The sequence below is a fragment of the Lates calcarifer genome, linkage group LG8, assembly GCF_001640805.2.
Source record: "Lates calcarifer isolate ASB-BC8 linkage group LG8, TLL_Latcal_v3, whole genome shotgun sequence".
Classification (NCBI taxonomy): Eukaryota; Metazoa; Chordata; class Actinopteri; family Centropomidae; genus Lates; species Lates calcarifer.
In genome coordinates this window covers 5,808,252-5,835,110 of record NC_066840.1, presented here as the reverse complement: position 1 = coordinate 5,835,110, position 26,859 = coordinate 5,808,252, and the positions used below count along the sequence as shown (strand labels likewise).

At 42.1% G+C, this 26,859-nt stretch overlaps 1 protein-coding gene across 9 annotated transcripts in view; it reads right to left on the bottom strand.

Annotated features, from left to right (window-relative positions):
• The window catches only part of LOC108882765 (rho guanine nucleotide exchange factor 9), a 41,323-nt gene extending 21,536 nt beyond the window's left edge, over positions 1 to 19,787 (bottom strand). For 4 of the 9 annotated variants that reach the window (XM_018675443.2, XM_018675444.2, XM_018675446.2 and 1 more), the window contains exons 1-5: positions 19,491 to 19,787; positions 16,439 to 18,120; positions 14,956 to 15,294; positions 13,973 to 14,099; positions 13,764 to 13,876 (exon numbers count right to left, since the gene is read on the bottom strand). In XM_018675443.2, the coding sequence (XP_018530959.1) occupies positions 13,764 to 13,876; positions 13,973 to 14,099; positions 14,956 to 15,294; positions 16,439 to 18,046 (2,187 nt within the window). In that variant the 5' untranslated portion in view covers positions 18,047 to 18,120; positions 19,491 to 19,787. The other 5 variants (XM_018675451.2, XM_018675452.2, XM_018675447.2 and 2 more) reach the window with 4 other exon arrangements.
• Between the last annotated feature and the right edge of the window lie 7,072 nt (positions 19,788 to 26,859).

Below are 26,859 nucleotides of genomic sequence, written 5' to 3'. Positions count from 1 at the left end.
AGGAACACAATGGAAAAACAAGTCCTGACGCAGCAGCGGGCTGTGGTTAAAAACAGACCATTAGATTTATTTTTTCATCTAAAAACTATTACTATAGAATAAAATTAATCCATGCGCATAATCCACAAAATACAACATGGAGGAGAGAGGGAGATCGACGTAGGGGGAGGGGGGACATATTTATATGTGGGGGGTATGAATTTCCAGTCACCACAGAAAAGGTAAGAGCATCACAGATCTGTATCCGCACAACTACGACCACCACCAGACAACACTAGCTATCACAAACGGTGAGAGGACACAAGACATAACGAAGGATTGGGGAGGGGGGTAACAGAAATACATTATGTTGTACCAACGTCATTCATTTCAACGCGTAGCCGTGATGGAGCGCCGGGTGTCCCCGCTCTCGACCAACGCGCACTGCCTTTCTCTCCTCTCCTGTGTGAAAGTGTGGTGCGCTGCGAACCGGGCCCCAAGCGCAGATCCATTAACGAGTACCGAGGATGAACATCAACAGCACGTTCACAAGCACCAGAACCGCGATCACCGTAAACACCGCGCAAGTCTGGACATCCAAGGCCATGGCGCAGCGCTGCGGGCCGATGCTGAGATGCGCTCTCAGTGACGGGCGATATTCAGCTTCCCCCGTCTAGACACGTAGCCTCAAAGCGACCAAGAAATCCACCATTACAGTTAGGCAAGAAATAAAAAAAAGCGATGCCCCTACGCCTCTTCACACTACGCGATGTAATTCATAAAGGCACGGGAAGAGATGCATCATCCTCACCATCATCATCGTCATCAGTCTGCACCGCGATTTCTCCCCGCTAGTCAACACCTGCCGGTGTTTCGCCTCTTCCCCTAAACCGACCGACTCTCGGGCCAATAGATTCTCAAAGCAAACAAGAGAGAGGCTGTGCGCAGGCTGTTTGCAGCTGCCGAGCTGCCTTCCGGTGAGTGGGGACCAGGGAGATCGGCTGTGAGGCTGAGAGGCGGTCCTGTATTAATACTGATCAGCGCTCCACTGCGAGACTACCGGCATCAGCCATCACCTACAGTCGGGGGAGGGGCACAGCCAGCCCCTCGCTGACTACATCGACCACAGAGGCCAGAATCATAACCTCATTCATCTCCCACCCCATCTAAAAATATCACAGTGCCGTGGTGATTTATTATTTATCATTAACAGCCCGTGATGAAGGAGAATAAATGTCAGGGTAATGGATGCACGCTGGTCAAAGCGATCACCATCTTATAATTTTATTGGCATAATGTCAGCCTTTTCTGCCAGTTTGTCTGTGGCCACGCATCAGTCAGATAGAGTGCGTCCAGCTGATCTGATAATCAACCAAATTTACACTGTGTGTGTTATCAGCCACCATCAACATCACTGATGGGAGCAGCAATCACTTCCAGGTGCAGTCCCCAGCAGTTCAAAAGTATTTCTACAGGATCAAAAGTATTTGATGAAAACATAGTTTGAATCTGTTTGAGTGGTTTGACTGTTAATTACTGTATTTTTAAAATACACTTGGTATAGGCAGTTTGAGACCAAATTACGTTAAAACAACAGGATTAGAAAAATGTGATTCTATTTGGGGCAGTGCAGGGTCGTGGGAGGAAAATGTTTTGCACCCTCACAATGTCTAGTAGGCCTACAAATGTTAAGTTTATATTTCATTTATAAAATCCAGTGTGTGGAGTCTGTATCTTGACATGATCACAGAGGACTTACATCTGTTTATACAGGCTGAGTGGTCCTCACTGGGACTTGTAAACTGATCTTGATGTGTAAAAGTGTAAAAGCTCCCATTTAATTTAATAACTGATCACTGCGTATATTGTAATGAGACTAGGATCAAGTTAAATGTTCATGAATATATATTAATGATCTTTTTAATTGTGTACACTGAAGCAATGACACAAACAAACACACACACACACACAGATGCACACATGCATAAACCTATAATACTATAATATTAGGACATAATCTGAAATAGAGCACAGAGCTCAGCTAACTTACTGAAAATAAATAAAGGCATAAAAAAGCTTGGTTGAAAGGTGTAAATGAAACCCTGAACTAATGCCACCAAATCTGTGGAACAGGAAGAGATCATCAGAAGCACTGAGGTTGGTCCGTACTATTTCAATCTCATTTCCAAGCCCCGGGAAAAATGATGTCTGGTAATGCATGTGACGCCCTGGGCCCAGAAAGACATTATGGAATACACACACTTCACAAAAGAAACTACTGTAAAACAGGATAACAATTACATGAGCACTACACACATTCAGAAACCAATATGTACCAGTATAATTTTAAATGTCACAAATGAGCAATATGAAGATATTACTCCCTTGGATTAATCATTTATGCCCTCAAAGTACCATGGATATATTCCTGTAGTAGTGGGAACTGAAGTTGCAGGTTGTTGTGAATAGTCTGGTCAGTTAGAGAGGACAGATACTGTAGTCAGCTTGAAATCATGATGATTACAATAGATTTTAATGGCATCACAGCTTCGTGGTAGGAATAAAAGAATCAAAACGTTAGTAGAAACCTCTCAAACCACTCCTGCAGCTGTGCATCCTTATGCTCAATATGTTCCAAACTGTCACATTTGCACTAAAATATGGCTAAACAGACAGGTTGCTGTTAGCTTGATTAGTTCTTTATGATCAGGCAAAGATAAAACAGGAACAGTTGCAGGTTGGTATCTTTCGGCAAAGTATGAGTGCTAGAACATACCGAGCATAAGGATGGGTGGTGGCGAAGTGGATTATGCCTGGGGGGTGTTCTGAGAAGTTTCTGGGGATGTTTGGATACTTTTCTCCACCATGAAACTGCTGCTGGAATCTGCTGTGACCGTTGTGAATCCATGCGGACTACAGCTGACGTCCTCCACAAGGTATAAGCATTTCAGAGCCACCTTTCAAACATACAGGGTGTGAGTGTTTGGTATTTAGAGCGTCATTTTCAGGGCAAGGCTCACTGCAATGAGTGAGTTGTGAGTGGCAGGACAACATGGTGCCAGTTCCCATCTGATGCATTGGCATGCACATCACTATTTTGGCCTTCATGTTCACAGTGATACTTAAGGTGAACATTGTCTTACACATGAACGAATCCCAGCCCGCAGCGCTTGTCCTGGTGTCCACACCTCCTGTTGCTGGCAGATTACGAAAAGAGCACAACATGATCGTGGATGAATACATACAGGGGAATTAGTTCAGTTCAGTCCCCACACTCCCAAACCAGCCACCACCTAGTCAACCATCAAATGCACACACAGAGTCACACACCCTCTCCAAACTACACTCTGTCTTCACATTCAGCTGAGAGCTTTGGGATGGATCAAAAGACCTCTGAATAAGTTTAAAAGAATAACACCAAAGGAATGCACTATATCAGTATTTTTAAAGCCATAAATAATTTCCAGGGCACTTTCTGCACATACATGCTGATAAAAGCAATGGCTCCTGAAAGCCAGGCTTTCAGTGGGTTGCAGAGAGCCGTACAAGGCATCACAGCTGAGATATGACAACCGTCCTCAAACAAGATTTTTTTTTTTCCACTGCTCTGTGCCTGTGTGTGTATGCATGTCTGTGTGAAACGCAGAGTGTGCAGATTACATAAGCCTGCCCCTACCTCTGTGGGCTCCCTCGCCAATCTCCCTGACATTTAGACAACAAAGGTCACATCTGAAAGTCTAAATCTGCACAGACACCAATGCTAATATACTCATGCATATACAGAGGAGAGGCAGAGTTTGTGAAAATGGGAGAATATCTCCCAGCAACGGAGGTTCACATGTTAAATAAGACTGAACTTAAACTTACTGTACGTGAATTACATGAACAACAAGCACTGATGCAACTAATTAATATGAGTTGCATCATGTTAAGGATTTGCCATTATTGTGAGGAAGCGTTCCATTATAACTAGGGTTTGACTAATGTAAGACCAAACCAGACGTAATCACGCTAGCATCTTTCAATTTGACAATTAAATTTGAGAGAGAAAGAAAAGTCAGAATTATGACCTCAACAATTGCTGTGGCTTCTGACAATGAATTCTTAGCACAAGGTCAATTTACCAGAAATTTACCAGAGCTCTCAGTCACAGAGTAGCAACAAAATATTTAAGTTTAATCCTCTAAGATGTAGTACTTACTATACTTACTGTATATTGCACTGTATTATGCGAAGGTTCATGTTGTTGTGTCCACTCAATGTATGTACATTCATTATATTTCAAAGCATGTCAGCAAATAATTTACATGCTTCCACCTGATCCTTCAGTTTATCCAACGAATATGAATGAAGGTAAAATTTGTATTTCCTGTCAAGACTGTGGAGGCTTTAGCTGATCAACAGAAAATTAATGGGCTACGCCTTTGATAATTTAAATAATTTTCAAGCCAAAATGCAGGATATTACTTACTTTCAGCTTCAAAATATTGAGGATTTGCTGCTTTTCTCTGTCATATGTAATAATAAAACAAATATCTCTGAGTTTTGAGACATTTATTGGATGAAACAATCAATTAGACGATGTCACCATGGGTTTGACAAAATTGTGATGGGAATTTTTCAATTTTTTGTGATGGGAGTTTCTGATATTTTACAGACCATATGACAGTTTAATCAATTAATCCAAAAAATTACATTGCTAATAAAAACAGCTGTTGTACCCTCAAGGGGAGGTGCATTTGCAAATACCTGATCCAACTCAACCTGGTACTCTTAATGTTTATCTATGAAGTCAACCATCTCTGACTTCCTCAGCCAGTCATGAAGAAAGACTTGCAGACAAACTCCTTGTATTTGAAATCACATACTTTCTCTCACATCTCTAATCCTGCAACCAGGTTATGGTCAAAAAGAGATTAAAAGGTAAATGGTCAACTTTGCTTTACAGTTGTGTACCTTCCTCATCACCAGGATCTGCTACAGTTTCTATTACTGCAGCCACAGCACAGTATCATGATCTCACCCTTCACCCTCTCTTGTGAAAATGACCCTGAACCTCTTCCACAGAAGCAGCTGTTCACTCTCCACTTGATTGGGACATCTTTTCCCCCGGAGACAACTACTCCAGTGCGCATCAGATACCACGGTCCAATTAAGCCAAAGGGAGAAGATCATCTGCAAATAGCAGAGGCCAATCTAATGTCATCAAACTGGACTTTCTCCAGCCATTGAGTGTGCTTCAATATCCTGTCAAGTGAATATTACAAACAGATGTGAGTACAGAGCACATCCTCAACACCTTCCTTAAACAAGGTTGAGGCAATGCTGCCAAAAAGCCAAGTGTAATTGCCCTATTGCCGCAGAGCACTAATTCCCAATTTATGCCTCAGGGCAAGCTCTACTCATAACATTTAGTAGTATCCTGGTAGGATGTAGGGAGGAAGCTCTGCCACTTTAGGCAGCAGTCGTTTGCTACAATATTGGCATCATCCATCACTGCCACGCTGACAGCCATATGAGGAGCAATGTTTGCACCTCTCACCTTCAGATAAAAGACAGAGCTTCCCTGATTTTTAAACATTACCTTAATTCCAACACTTGTCAGAGGTGCATGAATCAAATTCCTAAAGCATCTCTTTCTGCAGATTTTCTTTGAAACTGTGCATACACAATGAAAACTGCAGGACGTCCACTTATTATACAATCACACTGTGCAGAAGTACAGTGTAATGAATTCTACATCTGTCTTAAAAGAACACTGACCATACTCCTTCGTCTTCATTTACTGGTCTGAGATCAGCTCTTTGGCTCTGAGGTCAGTCCTAATTCTACTGGCCTTTAGCCATTGAGCTACATCTTTAGAAAGTCTCTCCTTGAATAAAACTGCAAAATTCACTGCTAGCAAATGAAACAGTTTGTGGTCAGTAGGTATTTGACTAATGGGAGGCAAAGCCCACCACACCCATTTCCCCTCTAGTCTGCTGCAATTCTTTTGTTCCCCTCCCATCCCCACAACAACCACACTGACTTCCTGCTTCCTCCCAGGCCTTCCAGCCACAAAGCGCCCTAAAAATAAATCGCCGGACTTTTCCTGAACACAGTTTTGTCACCATTGTTCAGACATCAGCTGTTTATTCATTCAGCTCAATTTGGCCATTGAAGACGAGTCAGTGGGTCAGAGCATAGTGAATTTTAAGAAATAGAGTAAGATAGATGACACAGAGGAGGGAGGTCATGCCAAGTAGGGTGGATAAATTAGGGTTAAAGACATCACAAGTGATATCCCACAATTCCTAGACCAAATGGCTTCAGGAGAAATATCCCTACTCATTCATGACACTGCCTTGGGACCAGTAAAAATGAATTATTATTTCATGATAAACCAGAGCAAAGTCTGTGTGTTCTGGAGACTGTGTTCTTTATGTCAGCCTCTAGTGAGATTGCATAATATGGTGCAGTTCTAGGAGGGAAACTGAAGACTAACTTGCAGAGAAGATACATAAAATATGAAGCTAATTTAATATACATCTCACCTGTTTTCCACACTGCTGTGATGGAAACTTGGCCATTACTATGCTACTTTGATAATTGTATTTTATTTGCTGGGGGAAAGTAGGTTAACTGTGGCATTCAAGGCTGAAAGCACACAATAGAGAGAACTCCAACTCAACATCACACCCTGAACCTCTATTAAAAATCCAAATAATACTGGAACCACTGGGGGTAACACTCAAAGTTTGCTGACACTGCATACTTAGCTTAACAATTCCCAGGGTTAACGTAAAAACTAAAGGAACAGTGCAACATTTCAGGAAATATGATATGAAGAATATGCTGTCTTGCAGACTGTAATATCTGATTTGTTTAATCTGTGCAAAAGCCAAACTGTGAAATCAACACACTGGGTGTTTATTTGGGTATTGACTATTTCTTGGCTATAACTTCTTGAAGTCTATGATGGTTGCCTAGCGACCTTGTGGTGACACTAAGACTCAGGGTCAAGTCACTGTGCTTGACCACGATGAAGGAGGTACATCATGAGCTTTAAAGGTGGATTTTGTTATCGTTGGAAAGAGCCAGGATAGCTGTTTCATCCTATTTCCAGTCTTTGTGCTAAGCTAAGCTAACTGGGTGTAGCTTCATATTTTTCCAACAAACATGAAGGAGGTATCAGTGGTTCTTCTCATCTAGCAGTTGGTAAAAGAGTCAATGAGCTTATTTCCTAAAGTGATGAACTTTGAAGACTTCATACTCAAAATTGCCATCATTTCATGGAATTATGTCGTATTATGTTATGGTTATACCTGTGCTACAATGCATTTCATCTTGATGACCTATTCATCACTATTAATTGATTTCAGCATTTTCACCTTTTTTTTAAACCATCTATATTTATGACCAGCGTGCTCCTTTGTATGCATGTTGACTCCTTTACATGTCCATTAGGCACCTATTTGATTTATCTGAAGAGTAGAAGATGCATTACATTACTGATAATTCTTAACATTTTCAAACTGGAATCCCTAAAGCTCTAAACTCTTCAGTGAAGGTGTGGTAAGTTTGACATTTCTGTAAAACTTCCCATAGAGAGAAAACAGTGCCTCTGCTAAAAGACACTGTAACAAGCTCCCCACAGACAGCACTGTAGCTTTTCACAAACTGTAACAAAAAGGAAGCATTAAGGAACACTGTTGAAAATACAGTCTGTTATTTATTTATGTTTCTGTTCAGCATCAGTGCCAGTGTGTACTTTAACAAAGCCCGCAGATTGGTCATTTGAGAGCCCAGCTGTGGGTTTAAGGATAAAACCAAATGACCTATGTAGGATTTGGTTGGTTGCCTCAGTAAAGCACTGCTTTACTTTAACTTCTACGGTGCTGGTTGCAAGTGTACTGTGCGTGCTCGCTAGTGTCACCATTCATCAGAGTACTGTCAGCCACCTGCGACCCAAAACACTGGGAGGTAAGAGCAGTACTGCCTTCCCATCCTTCCTGAGATGTCTTGCTGCTACATTTGCATGCAGTGTTTGTTGGATATTTGTCCTATGCCTCTTTGCCATATATATATATATATATATATATTTAGATTTTATTGTAACACTCTTGCTAAGGTTAGTCACATTAGCTGAGAGACTGCACTCACCCACTCTAATCAACTGTCATTGTCATGCCCCCTTTATGTTATAAAAGTGCAAATCACTGTAAAGGGGGTGTGGGTACAAAAATCTAGCACTCCACCTGCCCTCTGAGCTAAAATGATTTTACATTCTCACAGCTTCCATGCCATAAGAGTTCAAAAGCAGAGCAGTGGATTGAAATGCAAAATTCTGCAGTGAAACGATATTTGGGTGCAGTCTTGTTTGGCATTCTGTGTTTCTCAGCACCTTGCTTCTTGTTGATAGGTCAATTCCTCCCATCAAAGACTTCATGGACTCCACCTGATATACTGCTGGCCTGTAAAACATTCACTAACAAGCTTGTCATCTAAAATATATGACTGCACACAGGCATGGATGCACATAGAAAGTTGCATACTCTTATATTCATATACACAAACACTCACACACACACAACAGGCCGCAGGAAGCAGGTGTTTTCACATGCCTAGAGGGAGGAACGGATGGGAGGATGGAGTGAACGGGGGGGGTGAGAAAGCGAAGAAAAAACGGCAGGGGAGAGAAAGCTTGATCTGAGGAAAGGAGAAAACAGAGATAGAAGTGATGGAGGGAGGGATGACGAGCTCTGAGGTCAGGAAGAAAGGGAAGGTGGATGGAGAGGGGGAATGAGGAAGAAGCACAAGGAGCGAGGGGGTTGCATAATACGTGTATGCGATGGAGGGTTTTCTCTGACGCCGCATGTGGTGTAGCAGGGAGCCAGGGAGGTCAGAGGCACAAAGTTAAGCTAAATAATGTACACAAGAAGTGGCAGCTGCCAGAAAAATCCGGCCCATCTTTCACAGAGGCCTGCAGGATACATTCTAACTAGCAGAACACTGTATAGGCAGTTGGCTTCTGTCTCATTTTTTTTAGGTCAGGGACAAAGTGACCAGGGCTGGAGCTATGTGTTTTACTCACAGGGAAAATACTCAATTAACATATATTTAAATCACAGCAGTTGTCTTGAATCTTACAAATGTAAAATGCTCAGAAAAAATATGTTCATAACTCATTATGCATTTGATAAATCACTGTCTGGACAAAGATTGCTTTTACGCTTGTACTGCATGACAATAACTATGACATATAACTATGCTTAGTATCTAAATGTAAAATAGAAAAACACACTAAGGAAGATAGTTGCAGGTGGTACATGGTGAGTCTTGGTTGACACTGAAAATGATGAATCTACACTTTATTTGTGGGAAATTTCCAACTTGCTGATTGAGTTGGCTCAGTTTTAAAGACACAGACAATTAATGCAAAACACACATGATCCCCAAGACAACAGTCAGTAGAAACCAGCCTGTATGTTGGCAAAGCAGCAAGATGACAACCCCTAATCAGGTCTGAATAACGTATTGGCACCATGGATGAGTGTAAATACCTGCCAGCCTAGTTCTTTTGTTTTCAGCCCCCAAAGTCACTGGTGGCTACGTTTGTAGAACTTTTTTTCAACTAGTATGAGATCTCACCATGAATCTTTTAGTGCAGAGCAATGACCAAATTATGCTTTAGAGATTTATATTTTATGAACTGTCGCAACTTAGGTTATTAAATTACCCTACTTAAAATGTTATGGCAAACTGCCAATTAGGTTACTAGATATCCTATGTGGAAGGCTTAGCCCTTGGGGTAGCGCAAGACAGAGCTGATGTAGTCTCCAAAATGTAAAGTAAGTGTCAAGAAAATTTCAGCCTTCCCAGTTGAATTCTGGAGTTTCTTTGTGTGTATCCAAATCACAAACTTGTCCTAACAGCTTGTAAATACATGAATAATTGCTGGTAAAATTCCTGGGCCACACAACTTCCTCTCTACAATGTAATGTTCTTTAGATAGGTAATGTGTGATCAGATTGTAATGAGATAAGGGAATATACATTTCTAGGCTATTATGTTTGTCGGGTGAAAAGTTGAAGTCATGAAAAGAGGGTGAATGGCTACAGTGACAGTTATCAGTGGAATTAATACATAGAAATTCCACAGTCAGACTGTGAAAGAAAACTGCAACACATTTGAGCCTGTGGGGTTTCTGCTTTAGGAATGTGCTGTCATATTACAAGGGATCATTATATTACCTACCACAAGGTGACATTCTTATGGTGACTTTAGATCAGAAAAAAATCTTTATGCCTAATAGTAAACCTGTCAAATAGATATGAAAATAGTGTATTATATAAACAGTGGAAGCTGATGACTGTGGGTAAAATCACCTTAGTGGCCTGGGAAAACTATCACAAATGATACAACTGATGCTGGATAACAAGTGCTGCAGTGCCTTGGGCCTTAAATAGTCTCATAACAGAAATCACTGCATGTTGTGACATTACTGAAACCATTCACGAATATAGCTCCACTGTCCCTCTGTGGCTACAACATAACATAGTTTCAGTGAAGAAATACTGGCCATGATGAGGTATTATAAAACAGAAAGTACTCCAAGAAGGCACAAAAACATATCTGTGCAGGCACAGACATGCATGATCTGACAAAATACAGAGTATATTGTAAAACAGGATACACCAGTGAGTCATAGAATTAACACACAGCACTGTTCCTCCAGTTCCCGGGAACATGCAGCCATCTGAAATAAAAGTAGAGATGGCTTTTGCAGGGAGCAAAGGAAACCCTCTCAATAGTTATATAAGAGAAAAGGCCCTGAGCCTCTCTGTCTCTCTCACACACAAAAACACTCACCACATAAGCACAGAGTCGCACGCCTATGCATACACCACCAACAACAGTGCACATGCACACACCTAACAGGCAGAAACACGTTCTTTGAAAGAGACAGCCTAGGGAGGCTCTGACACAACCACCTGCTCAGATTCAGTCAGTGGTGCTACTATTTATCAGAGGCCACCGCATCCTACAAAACAGCATTAGCTGGCGGCTGCAGTAAGTCACAGCAGATGTGTTCCTGTACCTTGGCAGGGGAATGACGTTGCATGAACGCTGATGAAGGATTGTGGCTTAGAGTGCAAACTGTACATTCATGCAGTTATTCTGGTTTGTCTCACAGGGCTCTAAAATAAAGACCCGGGTGAGACAAATGCTACACATTCACAGTGTGTTTGACAGAGATATCACTAGCCAGTGCTATTCATTCCTCACTAAATACTGAAGTCGTTAATGCAATGATTCACACACCCTGACAGATGAATTCTGGATACACCAGAAGAGCATGTGAAGTGTGTGTGTGTGTGTGTGTGTCAGAGTGTTATGAAGAGGGTGTATCATGGGGGCTGAGGCCTAAGATGCAGATACAAAAAGAACCTATGTGGTTAAATTAACATATAAGTACTGGAGCTCCCACATGTATATAAAAGAGTGTCCTTTTTCATCAGTGCCCTACTATTTGGCCAACTAGCCACTGCCTGCTGACTCATGCGTTCATAATAAATAGATAGCATTGCATAATATGATTATAACCAGACAGACCCAGGTTGGCCCAAACTTAATCATATAAAATTTCTGTTGAAACTCTTAAGCTGCATGAAGCCTTTAATAAGACAGTCCCCCTTTCTGACAAGTTGACAGCAGAGCTTCGGGCACAGCATTAGTAACACACAGGAAACTGTCCTCTCATCTGCATAGGAATTAACAAAGACTGCTATTGCTGTGTTTGTTGGAGGGAAAGAGAAGAGATGGGAAGAGAAGAGAAGAGAAGAGAAGAGAAGAGAAGAGAAGAGAAGAGAAGAAAAGAGAGGGCAGTGACTGGGGGAGAAATCCATTTAAATGAAAGGGAGAAGAGAGGCGTCAGCATTAGCAGTTAATCCACTGCAGTGAGAATGCTTTCTCTCTGCCTGCGGCCTCTAGGCTCCAGTAGTCATCCTAACAGGAAGACTGTAACATACACTGCACTCCGTCACAAACAGCAGATCCAACACTGACATGAGAACCACACAGAATAAACAATGCATGACTTACCAGAAATACGATGGCAACACACAGATTTCATGGTGAAGCATCATCCATCCATGTGACTGCACTACAGCTGCGTTACCCTGTTATGTCATTTGTGCGAATACAGTATGTACATACATCAATATGCAACCTACATGCTCAAGATACAGTCATAAATCCCACCATTTGAGCCTGCAACAAATGAACTTCCCTCGCCATTCAAACACACACACACTCAAGTCATTTCCAATGTTATGTGTCCACGTTCCCTACCCCAGGGGAGGGCCATGACACAAAAGTGCACATACAAAGGGAGCATCTCTCTTCCCCTCTCTGCTTCTCTCCCACCCCTTTTTCTCTCTCTCACCCACACACTTTCTCTATTTAGCTCACACTTAAAAAGGCTGCCTAAAGATAGAAGCAAGAAGATGAACAGGAGCCAGCGACTGTCATGGCAACAACGTGCAGTGGCTCACAAACACTATTTAGACCAGCAAGAAAAAGTTATAATCAAAGCCTAAATGCAGTAGTATCACCTCTTCAAAGAGACACAGTTTACTAAGTTTCGATGCAAAGATGTGCCAGGACTGAGAGCTCATAATTCAATTGAGTTGAGTAGATAGGACCTCTGTCATGAAAATGGACTGCTTATTGTATTTCAAATCTTGTGGTAAATCCTCACTGACTCCTTGTAAATAGTTTGAATTTCAGCCTAATATAGAAATATGAGCTCTATTCACATCCATATCTTTATAGCACTATGCATATTTATTGTTAAATGACATTTAATTCTTCAACGTTTTAGTGGGAAAATCCCAGTCTATTAGTAGATGCTAATGAGTGTGTACTCATAATTCTGAACGAAACATGCTATGAAAGATCACCATGATGCTCTTTAATGAATCAAAGAAAAAAGTGGCAGAGGATAAAACTTAAAGCATGCAGTACTCGGTAGAGATTCAATTTAGTATGATCAAATAATAATGTAAATAGTGTTAAGCCCTGTGCAATGCAGTTCTGTAGGAATAGCTGTTGGACACAGCCCCAGAAATGTTCACTACCCCGTCAGGATGTTTCAGAAAAACTCTGCATCTCCTTCCACTAGAATCCCCCCGAGGCCACTTGCACATCAAAGCACCAATTCTGAAATGCCTGGTTTCACTTCCTGAGTAGTATTACTCCGACATACTCTGAAGCTAATTTTACACAACTGACAAAGACACGTTACACTTCTCATGGATTCCAGCACACCAGGTATGTAGAAAGGATTTAACGTTGTTCCCATTTGCTGTCGTCAGATTAAAAAAAACAAAAAACATGTGAAATGTTAGGTGTCCAATTCAGGATGAGTAATGACCTAAGAATACTGGATGACATTAATCCACATGGCCACCATCTTCACGGATCAGCTCCTTCATTATCTGATGAAACACTGACCAGTGCTCCGTCATCTCCAGATTACCATCAGTGAGAGGTTATCACCCTGTTACCTCACACCTACTCATATTTCTGTCAGGTAAACAAACTGAATGTGACATGTACAATATGTACGTGTATGGTGTGTATGAGTATATATAGACACTTAATATCATATATACAGTGGTTACTGTATTTTACAGTATTATAAAGGCCTTGAAATCCTGACGGAAACAAGAATAAAAACAGTGACTAGGTCAATCTGTGTTCATGTGTATGTGTGTTTATGAGGGTGAGGTGCAACTCACTATGTTGACCTGCAGTGGTTCTGAACCAGGTCTCAGCAACCTCCTCCTCCTGCAGCTCCCAGAGCCTCCAGACCGCAGACGCACCGACGATGACGACTGACCCATGTCTACGGCTGGACAGACATACAGACAGGTAATCAATTACAAAAAAAACATGTCAATCATAAGACTGCATATTGATGTAAAATAAAAAAAATATGCAAAGGTACCTGATTGAGGCAGGAGCAGCGCCAAGGCAGTGAGGGTGTTTGGGGGGAGCGGAAGGGAGCGGCACCGCTGAAGAGATGCCCTGAGTGGGGGCTCTAACGGTGACACACCCGGGGGGCGAGACAAGGCCTGGAGGGTACTGAGTAGTTAGGACATCTCCTATATTCTATACAGAGGTACTTTCGATGCACGCACTCACACACACACAGTTGAATGCACGCACTTCCCTGCCCTTCACGTTAAAAAAAAAAAAAATCTTTCTTGCTGCCTTGTCCCCCTTTTTTTTGCAGTGAATTAAAGTATTTCACATCCAGCAAGTCTATTCTGGTGCACTGGTCGGTGTGCATGCCCTGCAGCAAACCATGAGAGACTATACATCATGCCAACCAGGCGGTCTCTCAGGTTAAAATGAACTGACTCTGAGTTAGGGCAATGAGAGGTAGAGCTTATGGGAGCGATGAGGCAGAAAATTGGCCACAGAAAAAGACTGAGAGTGAAGGGAGAGAGAAAGAGAAGCCACAAAGAAAGAAAAGGAAAGAAACGGTGAGAGAGAGACGAAAAGAAAAAGAGAGGGAGAGGGGGAGGTGAGCTGAGGGAAAAGCAGTATCCAGAAATACAGGCCTCTATAAATGGGGCAGAGCATGCATGCATTGTTGCAGCTAACAGTGAGCAGTGTATAAATACTGGGTTAGTACCGGGCTGCCCTTCAAAGTCCGTAGTGTGTGTTTGATTCATTACAGTCTTGGGTTATATTTATCAGTGAATTGGTGTAGACTACTAGTAAGACTCTGCCCTCCTAACATTTTTTTCAACATCAGGATGTGATACATGAATATATTTACTGCATATACATACATTTACTCAGTATAAATGTGTATTTGGACATTTAGGGGACTGCTTATTTGTCATTTATATGTCAATATTTGTATGTTTACTCTCAGTGAACATATGCATGAATGCCCGTGTTTGTTATCTGGCATCTTACTCTGTGGTGCAGCTCCGTGGACTGTGTCTCCCTAGTAACACTGGTCTCTATGACAGAGCAAGGCCTGGAGCGAGCAGCCACCCGTCTCTGCCCCGGAGAATGTTGCATGGTGGGAGCAGGCCTGCGTCTCCGTCGACACAGTGAGCCAACCTCACTATAATGGCTGTAGAGATCTCGGTCTGGGTTGGGCCTCCACAGGTCCAGGACAGCTGAGGCTGGGCGAGGGCGAGGGCGCAGCGGCTTGTGATGTACAGAGGTCTTCTCTGTGTTAGAGTGGGGCATGGCTGGGCCCGGCTGTCTTAAACTGCAGCCTGTCTGGCTGGCAATCTGCTCACACAGCTGTGATTGGCAAAGATACTCAGCGGTTTGGCCCAGATAAAGGTGCAACAATGCATTTCTTGTGTAGGGAATTGGGAGGAATGTCTCTAGATTAAACATAATATGGCTCGTTTTTCTTTTCAAAAGATTCTACTGGCCATGAGCTAATGTTCTTAATTGCAATGCATCATGTGAGTGCCAAGACTGCCCCTTAATGGCAGTTAAATTTCAAAGAACATAAATACAACAGGCTGGTGGATTTAATTTGTAAACAGCTGGTGATAATGGAGGAGGATTTTCCTGGTGCCTTCACTTCTCTTAAATTATTGCAGAACTGCACATTAGCACCCTTCCCAAAACACAGATTCACACAGCCCTTGCATAATAAACCCCTATGAAAGTGTGCTGAGTATGGAGATGTCATATCTCATTTTGTCATTAGAAGTTAGGGCTAACATGTCCTGACTCGTTGGTGTGACTAGAAGGAAGATGACTAATGCCTCCACTGGAGTGAGAAGGGAAGGGTGCTGTCATGAAGCGCAGACGTCACAGGGCTCTAGGGCTACCACTATCACACACAGCCAGCTCTATGGGAAATAGGGTTTCCTTGCATGGTGCACAAGGCTGCCTAAGCAGGAAAGGACAAACTCCCCTAGTATGATGTTGTCCACCATTGTATATACTGATTATTTCCTCTTCTCTCCAACAGATGGGGCAAAAGGACAACTGTAGAGTAGGTGCCCAATTCATGTTGTCACTGGCTGGTGTCTTGAATGTTTTTGTTTCTCCCTGGCAGTTAATGAACCACACCTAGGACTTGTATCATGAGGAAATGACTAACAAGTATGGTACCATTTACATTCTAGCCTGCTGTTGATGATTTTAAAAAGCAAAAGAATGACAATGGTTTCAACAGTTACATAAATGATATTTTGAGCAGTTATGCAGTAATTACATGATGCATGCCTGTGGTGCTGTTAATGATGTGGAAAAAGCCTGCAATGGAATGTGGTTACAGCATAAATGTGAGTCAAATTATACATGAAAATGCTATTTTCTCACAAGAAACACAACAGTAGTTTAGAAATAATGACTGGCTTCTTTACCAAATGCATTTATTAATATTCAGTGGCTGGTAATTAATTCATTTTTTTTTTTTACGTACCTTAAATATTTCCTCTGTGGAATCTGATGCTGGTACACTATTGGTTGTGCTCTCTTTATCATCTTGTTGTGATTGGACATTCACTTCCTGTATCTGCTGGGAGTCAGGTGGAGCATCCATGGAATCCTGCTCATTTCCTGTCTGTCCTTCTACCTTTTCCTCTTGACAGAGACAGTGTGATGGATCCCTCTTAACCTCTGCTTCTTTTTTACTCTCTGTGTTTGGACCTGAATGGGGGATATGATTCTCTACTGTGGCTATGGACCTGTGGTTTGTCTCTCTGTCTATATGTTTGTCTGTACCCTCAGAACCCTGAAGGCCATTGACAGCTTGAAATCCTGGGCATGCCCTAAAGGCTTTTAGGACCACCGTAGGGGATTGGCTACCTGTCGCAGGCGCTTGAGCCTCACTGTTAAAACTACCAGAGTGTAAGGATTTAGTGTTCACTGGTGACGATGGGGTAGGCTGGGATACTGGAAGTCCTTCACTGTGAAATATCAGGGACACACTGTGAACGTTGTCCACTGTGCGCTGTGGGGCTCGCGGGGAGCTCATTGGAGTCTTCTCTCCCTCTGGAGGAGAGAAGGAGCGTGAAGTTGTCCGCCATTTTCTGGCTGTCTCTGCTACACTGTTGAAAAACTTGAACAACCCACCAAAGTGCCCTTTGGCATCAGAGTGTTTCGGGGGCGGTGGTTGAAAGTCTCTGACACTCTCAAAATCGACAGATCCATAGTCTGAGTCAATGGTTTTGTCCAGAGAGTGAAGCTCAGAGTCAAAGCTCCTCTCTGAATAAACAGGATTGGCCTTCCCCAAAAGAGAAATCCTCCTCAGGTAACTCCACACATCCTTATGCCTCCTTCCTCTCCCTTGGTGGGTGCTCGGGCTACTTTTAATGCTGGGCTCTTCATTGCCTGAAGCTGTTTTGTTACAGTTTGTTGAACTGTTGTGGCCTCTTTTAGTGTAGGAAACTCTTTCAGATGGTTTAACACCATTCTGAGTCACAGCCTCCCCTGTTACAGTGGGCTGATGGGCGTCTATAGGAGCTGAGAGGTCAATATCTTCAAACGAGCAGTCAAATTCTGCAGTATGGCCAGCATACGAGTGCCTCTTGCCACGGTGTCGAAGTGTGCCCCTGCTGGACTGCTGTGGAGTGCCAATGTCGTGGCAGAAAGAGTCCTCGTCGGCCAATGAGCTGCTGAGTTTTGCAGTGGACAATTTTCCTGTCTTCCCTCTAAACACAGAGGGGGATTTAAGCTTCTTGAAGGATCGAACTTTGTCAGCAAACGAGAGTTTAGGGATGGAAGCCTCCCCTGGCAGGATCATGGAGTGGGGTCTCCGCTCCAGCTCAGACATAGCTCTCTTTCGGTTCAAGATCTTCCAAATGCCCCCTGTTGCACGGGGCCTCCGGTTGACCTCCTGTCTATCCTTGACAGGGGACTGAGAAGAGGCAGCCTGGGTCTCCCCCTGCCCCTCTGCAGGCCCTGGCCCAGTCTCCTGAATATAAACACTGCTGGTCTCATTCTCCACATCCAGAGAAACATTAAACACTCGGTTGACAAACCCATTAGGGTTGTTGCTCTCAGGGGCAGGGTTGTCTGTCTGTTCCATCCTCTCTCATTCTACAGTGTCAGCTATCAGCTCCAATGGACATCATGTCTTGGGCCTCTCTCTCTCTCAAACACCTGGAGGAACAAAACCACATTTTTATTCAGGAGTTTGACATCAGAGTGACTGCCATGTGATTTTATATAACGTTCATTCTGTCTGAACTTGCTCAGAATACCTCTAAATGTGTGTCATGAAGGCAAAATATATTATATTAAATATTCTGAGTGGATGGTCCACCTTGCTTTAGCAACACAGGAGGTCAAATGTTCAAGAATAATAGATATGTAGTGTTACTTAAACACTCAAACACAGTGAGAGCATTAGAAGTCTCATTTTGTGACTCTCAGACAGGGCTTTTGTACCATGAGTCAACAGTCACAAACACCCAACGCCCCCCTCTCCCCATATTTGGTCCACATTATTCAAAGTAATTATTTGAGACACAGTCCCCGTCCACCATTTAAACCAGGAGGCCGTGTTGTCATGGAAACACTCACTACAGAGATGTCTGGTTATTTCAGGCCTGCTCTGGCTGTGACATCATCATAGCTCAGATAAGCTCCCTCTGAGGAAGAAGATGCTGGGCAAAGTGCTATACTACTTACATGTTAATTAACACCATTTCATAATCCCTTTAATGTATAGAAGCATCTTGTGTAATTGGGGCCTCCAGCACACATCTTTGTTGGTACATGAGATCATCACTGAGGATGTGTTTCAATTAAGATGGCCTTTTCGTAGAATGTCACAATTTGATTTATATGCTTTTTACTGATAAGCTGTTTAAGAATAATATTAAAAGACAACACTCAGTCATTCCAAAATGTATTTAATAGGGGATTAAAGGATAGTCTCCAATCACACATATTAACTCTATTTTAGCATGTAAATGTAAAATGTCATGTATCTTTAACAATACTTGACTATTAGCTGCTCTAGTTATTCTGATAACATTAATGTGATTTTTTTTTAATCTGTCATAAAGCCTGCTTGGTAGTATTACAGGCATTATAGGTATACATTATTAAAATACACATAAACATGCTATTTGTGTTGTTTATCTTATACAATATACACTGTCAAAACACGTAACTTTATTTCCATCTAATACTGACAATTCAATGAGAAACTTTAACTTGGGTTGGGCATCTAAAACGTACTATGTTTTCTTTTTTTAACGGCGTCAGTTAAATTGACGTTGACGTTGCAGCAGGTTGCAGAAGTCGGTTTCATCGAAATTCATTCGTGAAACAGTTTCTTTTTAATCAGTTTGACATTATTTTAAGCTTCTTCAAGACGACAATGTAAGCCGACTAACTGTCCGTAAATGTTACACTTTGAAATTCAGCAACTTCAGAAAGTTGCGTATCAAGTTCTGCCCGCGAAAAATAAACTTTAAACTTCCCTTACCACTTAAATCTGGCAGTTAAAGCTCTTAACTTACCCCCGGGAAACTTCCTCCGTTTAAAAGGACATCGCCGTTGCCGTCCTCAAAGTCAATAAAAACGCCGCCTTTAACACTTTTTCGCTGAACTTAACCAGTGTACTTTACGGGCTTAACTTATATCCATGAGTGAGGACTGAAGTTATGTTGCGGACGGCGACTCCTTTGTAGCTCACATGTGTTTGGTTTTCACCTCTAAACTCCGTCAGCTATCATCAAACTAAGAGAAACTCCCCGAGTTAGCGACAGACCGGTGAACTCTTGCCCTGTAAGCTCCGACAGACGCCGACACTCTGATTTGTGATAAAGCTCTCACGCAGACAGAGCAACACACACACACACACACACACACACACACACACAACAGACACTAACATACACTCAAAGATATACGCTATTTACATTCTCAGAGGCACGCACTCTATGTACATAAACACTACATAATTCAGAGTGTGTCTTTTGATAAATACAAAGTTTAGAGCTAAGTTTGGCTTTATTTATTACCTATATCTTACATTATATTAAGTTTATTTCCTGTGCTTTTTAGACTAATTTAGTCTTTATTTAATTAAAACTCTACCTATTTTCCATAGCCATTATGATATATATTTTTATGTATATTTAGAGTTTTTTCTATCCTGTTTGCTGGATGGATTTATAAGGAGGCACTTACATTTTCTAAAGGTACATCAGTGAAAACAATTGATTGACTGAACTCTGGTCTCACTAGCTGATCCTCCTTTGGGATTTGTGTTGAATGTGAAAATCCTTCTATTGAAATGACACAATGGGGAGAGGGAGCTCAGAGGGGGGAAACTGAAGGAATTCACAAAAAACTAAACAGCGCACAGAGCTCCATAGCCGTGAAAGAGGAGATGGTGGAAGAAGGGGCCTAAATTTAAACATTTCCTCTTTGTCCTGTTTTGGGCCCATTGTCATCTCATGGCGTTCTCCCTTCTGCACAGGAAGGAGTGGATCTGACATCAACGCTCTCAGGCTGACAATGCCAGGAAGTCTGTCTGACTGTATGTAAATATCTCTATGTGTCCATGTTTCCCTTGCTTGCCTGCCGAGCCGCTCTCCTCTCCCTGGCCCTCTCTGTGGAGCGGCTTTAAGTACTTGAGGGTGTAGTAGTAGTAGCAACATGGTGATTTACATGCTACACTTCCCCCTTAACTCATATGCAACTGTCACTGTGAATTACAGCAACCTCATCTTCAGATGACCTCTCCTCATATGGAGCATCTTTAATACATGGCTTCATACAGAGACCTAATAGGCTTGTTTCTTATTTATGTCCATACATTAACCTATATTTGTCAGTTTCTCTTCTTTGTGTTTTGCCATTTCTTATCTGTGCAGTCATTTTTCCTCATAGTTTTGCATTGACTCGCTGTTTGTTACTCTCCTTCGCTTCCATTCCCTCACTTCTTCCCTCCCTCCCCTTACTCACTCACTTCCTCAGGACCCCAAGCAGTCTTCCTGCCGTCCTCTCCCCCGTCACACAAAAGACATCCTGGCCCAGACAGGCCAAATGTTTCACTCTCAGATCTGGTTTATTCAGACATGAAACTCACCTCTTATCTTTGGAAAATAAATTAATCCAAACAGCACTTTGTATGAGTGACAGTGAAAAGAGAAAGAGAGTGATGAATGGAGAGAGACAGATCAGAGATTTACAGACTCACAACCAGCTGGGCCTGTGTCTGAAATGATATGTTTTTTTTTGTTGACGTTTGGCAAGCCGTGTACATTACAGCGAGCTCACTTTGTTGGCTATTTACTGTGAGTGTTGAGCACTCCGAACAGAGCTCTTTGAAATGATGTCATTGGCTTCTCGTTCTCAGAACAATCGACCTCTTCCTCCTCTTCCTATGACACGGTCCCCACCGGTGGGGTTCGGTGGAGATTACTGGAGACAAACACTCACTGAGTTTAGGCCCAGCTGTAATTATTTCACCAGTCTTTGTCAAAGCCTGCTGAGTGAAAACAGGCTGCCGTGAAAAAGCCGGCCAGACAGGGAGGGAGAGAGGGAGGGAGGGAGCTAGGGGGTGCAGATATGTTGTGATATCAAATGAAAGGCTTACTAAAGCCTGGGAACTGGATTCGGGAGGTGTAACTCGTGTGAGAACAGCTGGGGTTACAGTCAAATTTTGTTTTCGGTGCAGGTGTTTGGGAACAGCGAGGCTGAAACACTGTGTAGCTGTGTGATGCTGTTTCATGTCCATGTCCATAGAGGGAGATGCTGATGTCGTCATGAGCATGTATATTGCTATAGCTCCTTATACACTGGCAAGTTAATGTGATCTGGCTCACTGCCACACACATAGAACATTTTTGCCCACTTTTGGTATTAAATATGCCCAGGTAGTAGTTGCCTGCAGTGGTAGAAGAGAGTTTGAATTACACTGACATTCCTGACATTCCCTCAGCACTGACCTGCATACTTCCCTGGCCTGGCTGCACATGGCACTATCCCTGAAACACACACACACACACACACACACACACACACACACACACACACACACACATCTGAGCTCATCCTGCCAGGTCACAGTCACTTTGATCTTAACTGCAATCAGTTTGGGATAATCAATCAGCTTGGGCTAGTGTCACAGACTCACATGCAAAAAACACACACAAGGACACACACATACATACATATGTACCAGCTCACATGGCCCACACATGGACAGCTGGAATGCTAACGTGTGGAAAGGTCTGAATGTTGCTGGTGATGGGAAGGTTTTGTTGCACAGAGAACACACACATGTAGCAGCCATCTGAGAGACAGCAAAGAGGAAGAAAGAGAGAATGAGAGGGACAGGACGGAGGGAGTGTGTGTTCATGTGTGTTCATGTGTGTGTGTGTGTCGGGAGCTTTCAGCTGGGGACTTTCAGCTGGGGACTTTATCGGGATGAATCTGAAAACAGGAAGGCGGGTTCCAATAAACAAGACGAGCGGAAGACAACCACAGTTCTACTTCCTGTTTTAAAGCAAGGGAGGAAACAGCAGATTTTTTAGGAATTCAAATCAGAAGCAAACACTCCGGAAAGACCATCTTTATAATACCTAAAATGTTCTTACTTTGACAAAATGATTAGTATCTATGGGTTCTTGTTTTGTAGTTGTTGTGATATGACTTGCCATTGTCAAACCTATTTAAAAGATGGTTTTAACACAGAAGTGTTTTTAGCCTTCCTATGAGCAAACATTGCTGTCTAAAGTGTGATCACGCAGATGTTTATCCCATTTCTGTGTCTGTGTGATTGTTTGTCTGGCTCTGTATCTTGCTATGCAGGCCTTGGGCTGAGCCGGACTTGGCTGTGTTTTGTGGGTCAGCAGCAGTGAGAGAGAAGCAGCCTCGGGCCCATGAAACACCATTTCCGCTCATCTGGGTGCCTCCAACTTCTTTGGAGAGCAAAGTTTCTGATTGGGGAAAACCCAAGGGACAGGATGATAAAGGGTGGGATCGTAGTCAGCAGAGGAGGGATATATAACTGAGAGGAACAAAGGGAGATAAAACTTTGCAAATCATCCCCAGTCTTCTCAACACAATGTGTTAGTGTTGCTGAGCGAAGAAAAAGGATTGAGATCTTAGGTGAGATAGTACACAATTAGTAGCGTGATTGATAGTAAACTGGCATTCCTCGTACTGATTTGTCATTGCGGAGGTTCTTTTAGAGTTGTCTGTTTTATCTCCTTGATGAATGTTGACCTCTGACCACATCATTGTCTCTGGTCAGTGTCCTCTGTGTGGGTTAGGCTGTGAAAATAGAGGCTTAGGCAGCCTCATGTTTGATAGAGATGGCGCAATTGCCACATTATTAGGCCTATCAATTCTAACTGGATATAATCCCTCCCTCTATCCCCCTCTCTCTCTATCTCTCTGTCCTCTCTACAGCTCCTTTACCATGTCCTAGTTAGAGGCTGAGAAATATGCATGGCGAGTGTGCAGCTCTTTTTCCATTCCTTTGCTGCACATCCTCTGTCTTATCACCAAGAGAGGGAGCAGAAGAGGGAGTGGGGCTGTCATTTTGGAAGTTTACATTGTGCTTGTGCTAACCAAATTATTCATTCACTAACAATCCAGAGATTAAAAAAAAACTCTTCCTCCAGACTACTTATGTTTTTTAATAATAATAAAAAGAAAACCTCAGTGTTAGCCGCAATAAAATGTTACGTATGTGTGCCTATGCATGTAATTTCTATCACCATGTGTTTTTTAAACAGCAACAGAATTGCAGAAAATAAAATTGCACCTTTGATTACTCTGAATGAAAGAACCCACTTGAGTGCAGGACATTCTAAACCATTAAAATGATTCAACTCTGCTAACAGGGTACAGCAGCAGTCCAGGCACTACATTAGTTACATGTTTTTGAGCATACTAGAGACCAGCATAGATACAATACTGTGCCAGCCACAGAAAGAATTAAGTCAGAATTAATAGATAAGGCTGTATGGGTCAACCAGTGTGATGCGAATGATGCAATCTTTCCTATGTGCAAGAAGCACACGCAGCTCTTATGTGCATATGTACAGCCATATGGGAAATGGACAGGCATTAGATTATACATATACTTGTGCACTCCTCCCCACCATCTGAGCAACCTTCCTTCCTTCAAACACGTACGACCACCCTTATTTCTCTCTGATGGAGTTATGAAGCTGCATGTAGAGGCTGTTCAATTTGCCAAATATCCAAAAGCAGAACTCAACTTGAGTAAAGAGAGACACCTAGTGGAGCCAACTAAAACTGTTCTCTTTATTTATTTTCCAACAGGGTGTGAATGGCTGTTGTTGTTACATTTGATGAATATGTAGGTGCAAAATGCACAGGGTAATTTTTGCACACAAAGCTGCCTCTCAGTGAAGCATGTGCTCACTCCACCTGTAAATACTTTCAGTCTATGTGAAACTTCCTTCCTTGTAGTGTATTTTACACACCAATCTGCAGTTAAGGACCTCTGCCACATGATGGCACTCTGGCTCTTTCAGTGGCTGCAACTGCAAGTCTTGCAAGTGGAACTGTGGATTACAAGACAATCCTTTATTATTAAAAATCAGATATAGCGTACATTTGAGAATATTGTCTATTTCAGAAGTAATACCACACAGGCAAATCCAGGTTTCAGGGGAATCAAACTGATAGAATGAAATGGGAGGAATTGATCTAAAATGATGAACTGCAATTGACCAAATTTGCTATGAGGATTTTAATTAACTCTAGAGTTCTGAGGTTTAGTTTGCTGTTATTGAATAATTCGTTACTATTAGATAGGTTCAATGAGAAACTCCTACCAAGCCTGATAAAGGGGTGTGATTGTGCTCTGCAATGGTCTGCACCTGAATTTAGGCCCAGTGTTAATGACAGCAGTACCCTAAGGCTTCAGGCTTATCTCTTCACAATGAAGGTGTAGTTACATGTGCAGTAATTCCATAGGAAGAGGCGGCCAAGTGCGCTACCAGGATTCCTCTCCACTGGGATTCAGCCTTTAGCCGTGTGTCAATCAATGGATCATGGTCATACTGCTAAAGCTATGACCACAGATACATTTTTTGAGAAAATGTGCCTTGGGCTGAAAAGTAATTTGGTGTGAAAGTAAAGAATTAGACCTTGGAGATGTGGCTAGCTTTAAAGGTAGATGTGATTAAAGCTACAGGCATCGATTGTATCTCCGTTACAAGGTACCAAGCCTTGGGATGTTCTGCAGAATAACGGAATCACTCCATTCAATTTCATGATTTTCCACTGTGACACTGTGAGATGATTTCATTTGCTTTACACAGGCTTAGTCCAAAAAAAAAAAAAAAGCATGATCTCACACTTTTGCCAGCCAATTCCATACAATCTCAGGATGCCTAATTGATACAAGTTAGGTAATGGCTTGGTTTAAATTAAAAGCTACAAGTCAAGTGGAACTTTCTCATTTATTATGCATTGAAGCACATCGTCCTTGCTTAAAGGCTCTAAGAGGCAAGATAAGAGGCTTTTTAATCTGTATATGGGAGACATACGTCTGTCTCAGCTCAACAAGAGGTAAAATCAGTAGAGGTAGCGTTCATGTGTATTTATGTGTCCTGTATGTGTTTTGGTTTTTGTTTTTTGTTTTTTGTTTTTTTTCCCCATTTTACCTGGGTGAACATTTATTTATTTATGCATGCTCATTGATATTACAGGGTATGTGAGGGAAAAGAGGTATTGTGGTTATTAAGGGGAAAACTGTTGAAGAGGTTAGAGCCCAGCACTCCAAAATGAAGCCACTTTCGCTTTCATGTTAGTAGCTGTCCAAGTCCAAAATGGCCAATTACCATCATTTCTCTGCTGGTGGTGGTAATGTTAGTGAGACAGTCAGAGAGAGGGGGAGAGAGAGAGAGAGAGAGAGAGAGAGAGAGAGAGAGGGAAAGAGAGATGTTGAGGGTACTAAGAGCAGATGAGGCAGAGGCAGCTGAGATAAGCCCGAAAATAAAAACCATATTTCCACAGCATGGAAATCAGACAACATCCACCATGACAGAAGGTGAATCCATCATAAGCAAAGGAAATAGATTCAATTAGATGGGTCCCTCTGTTGTGTGAATATACACAGAGATTGTTTTTATGGTAATAATGATTGTAATTGCAATGTCTCTGACGCTCCTCACATTGATTATGCAGTGTAAATAAGCAGAGAAACACAGTGTGATAATATATACATTGTATATATAAATAAATATAAACTCACAGATATATAAATGTACAGACAAAAGAAGGAATGAAAAAAAGGACCAAGAAAAAAGGTGGTATCTCTGCACATTCAAGTCTATAAGCATGCATGTGTTATTATTATTGAGAGTGAGATGAAGACTGAGTTTTCCCCAGAGACTGCTCCACTGATCTGTTTCTCAGTGTCTCAGTCTGATCTTTGCCAGGAGGTAAATGCTGTTAGAGCTTGAAAGATTGCGTGCACATTATTTCTTATGGGAAATATATGATATTCACTTACAAACGGCATGATGTTTTTATCACATTCCCTCAGTCAGTCTAAAACAGCTAATCAATCCGAGCCAATCAAAGTTCCACATCATAAATGCTTAAAAAGTAAATACCACTGGATTATTTTCAGCTCTTTCCATTTTGATAATCCCTCAAGGATCATGCTGCTTTACAGGGGACAGCCAGCGCACCTCATTATTTCGCAGAGACAACAAACACAAGCGGCTTCAACCACAGGCAAGGTCTAAGTGAAAGAAATGACATTTCTCTGTCAGGTTAGATGAAGGATCGCCTCGTGTCTTTTCATCAGGATTGATAATGCAGCGCACAGTATTACATGTGGGTGGCTTTGGTTGCTACTGAAAAGGAATATAGAGTCTGTTTTCT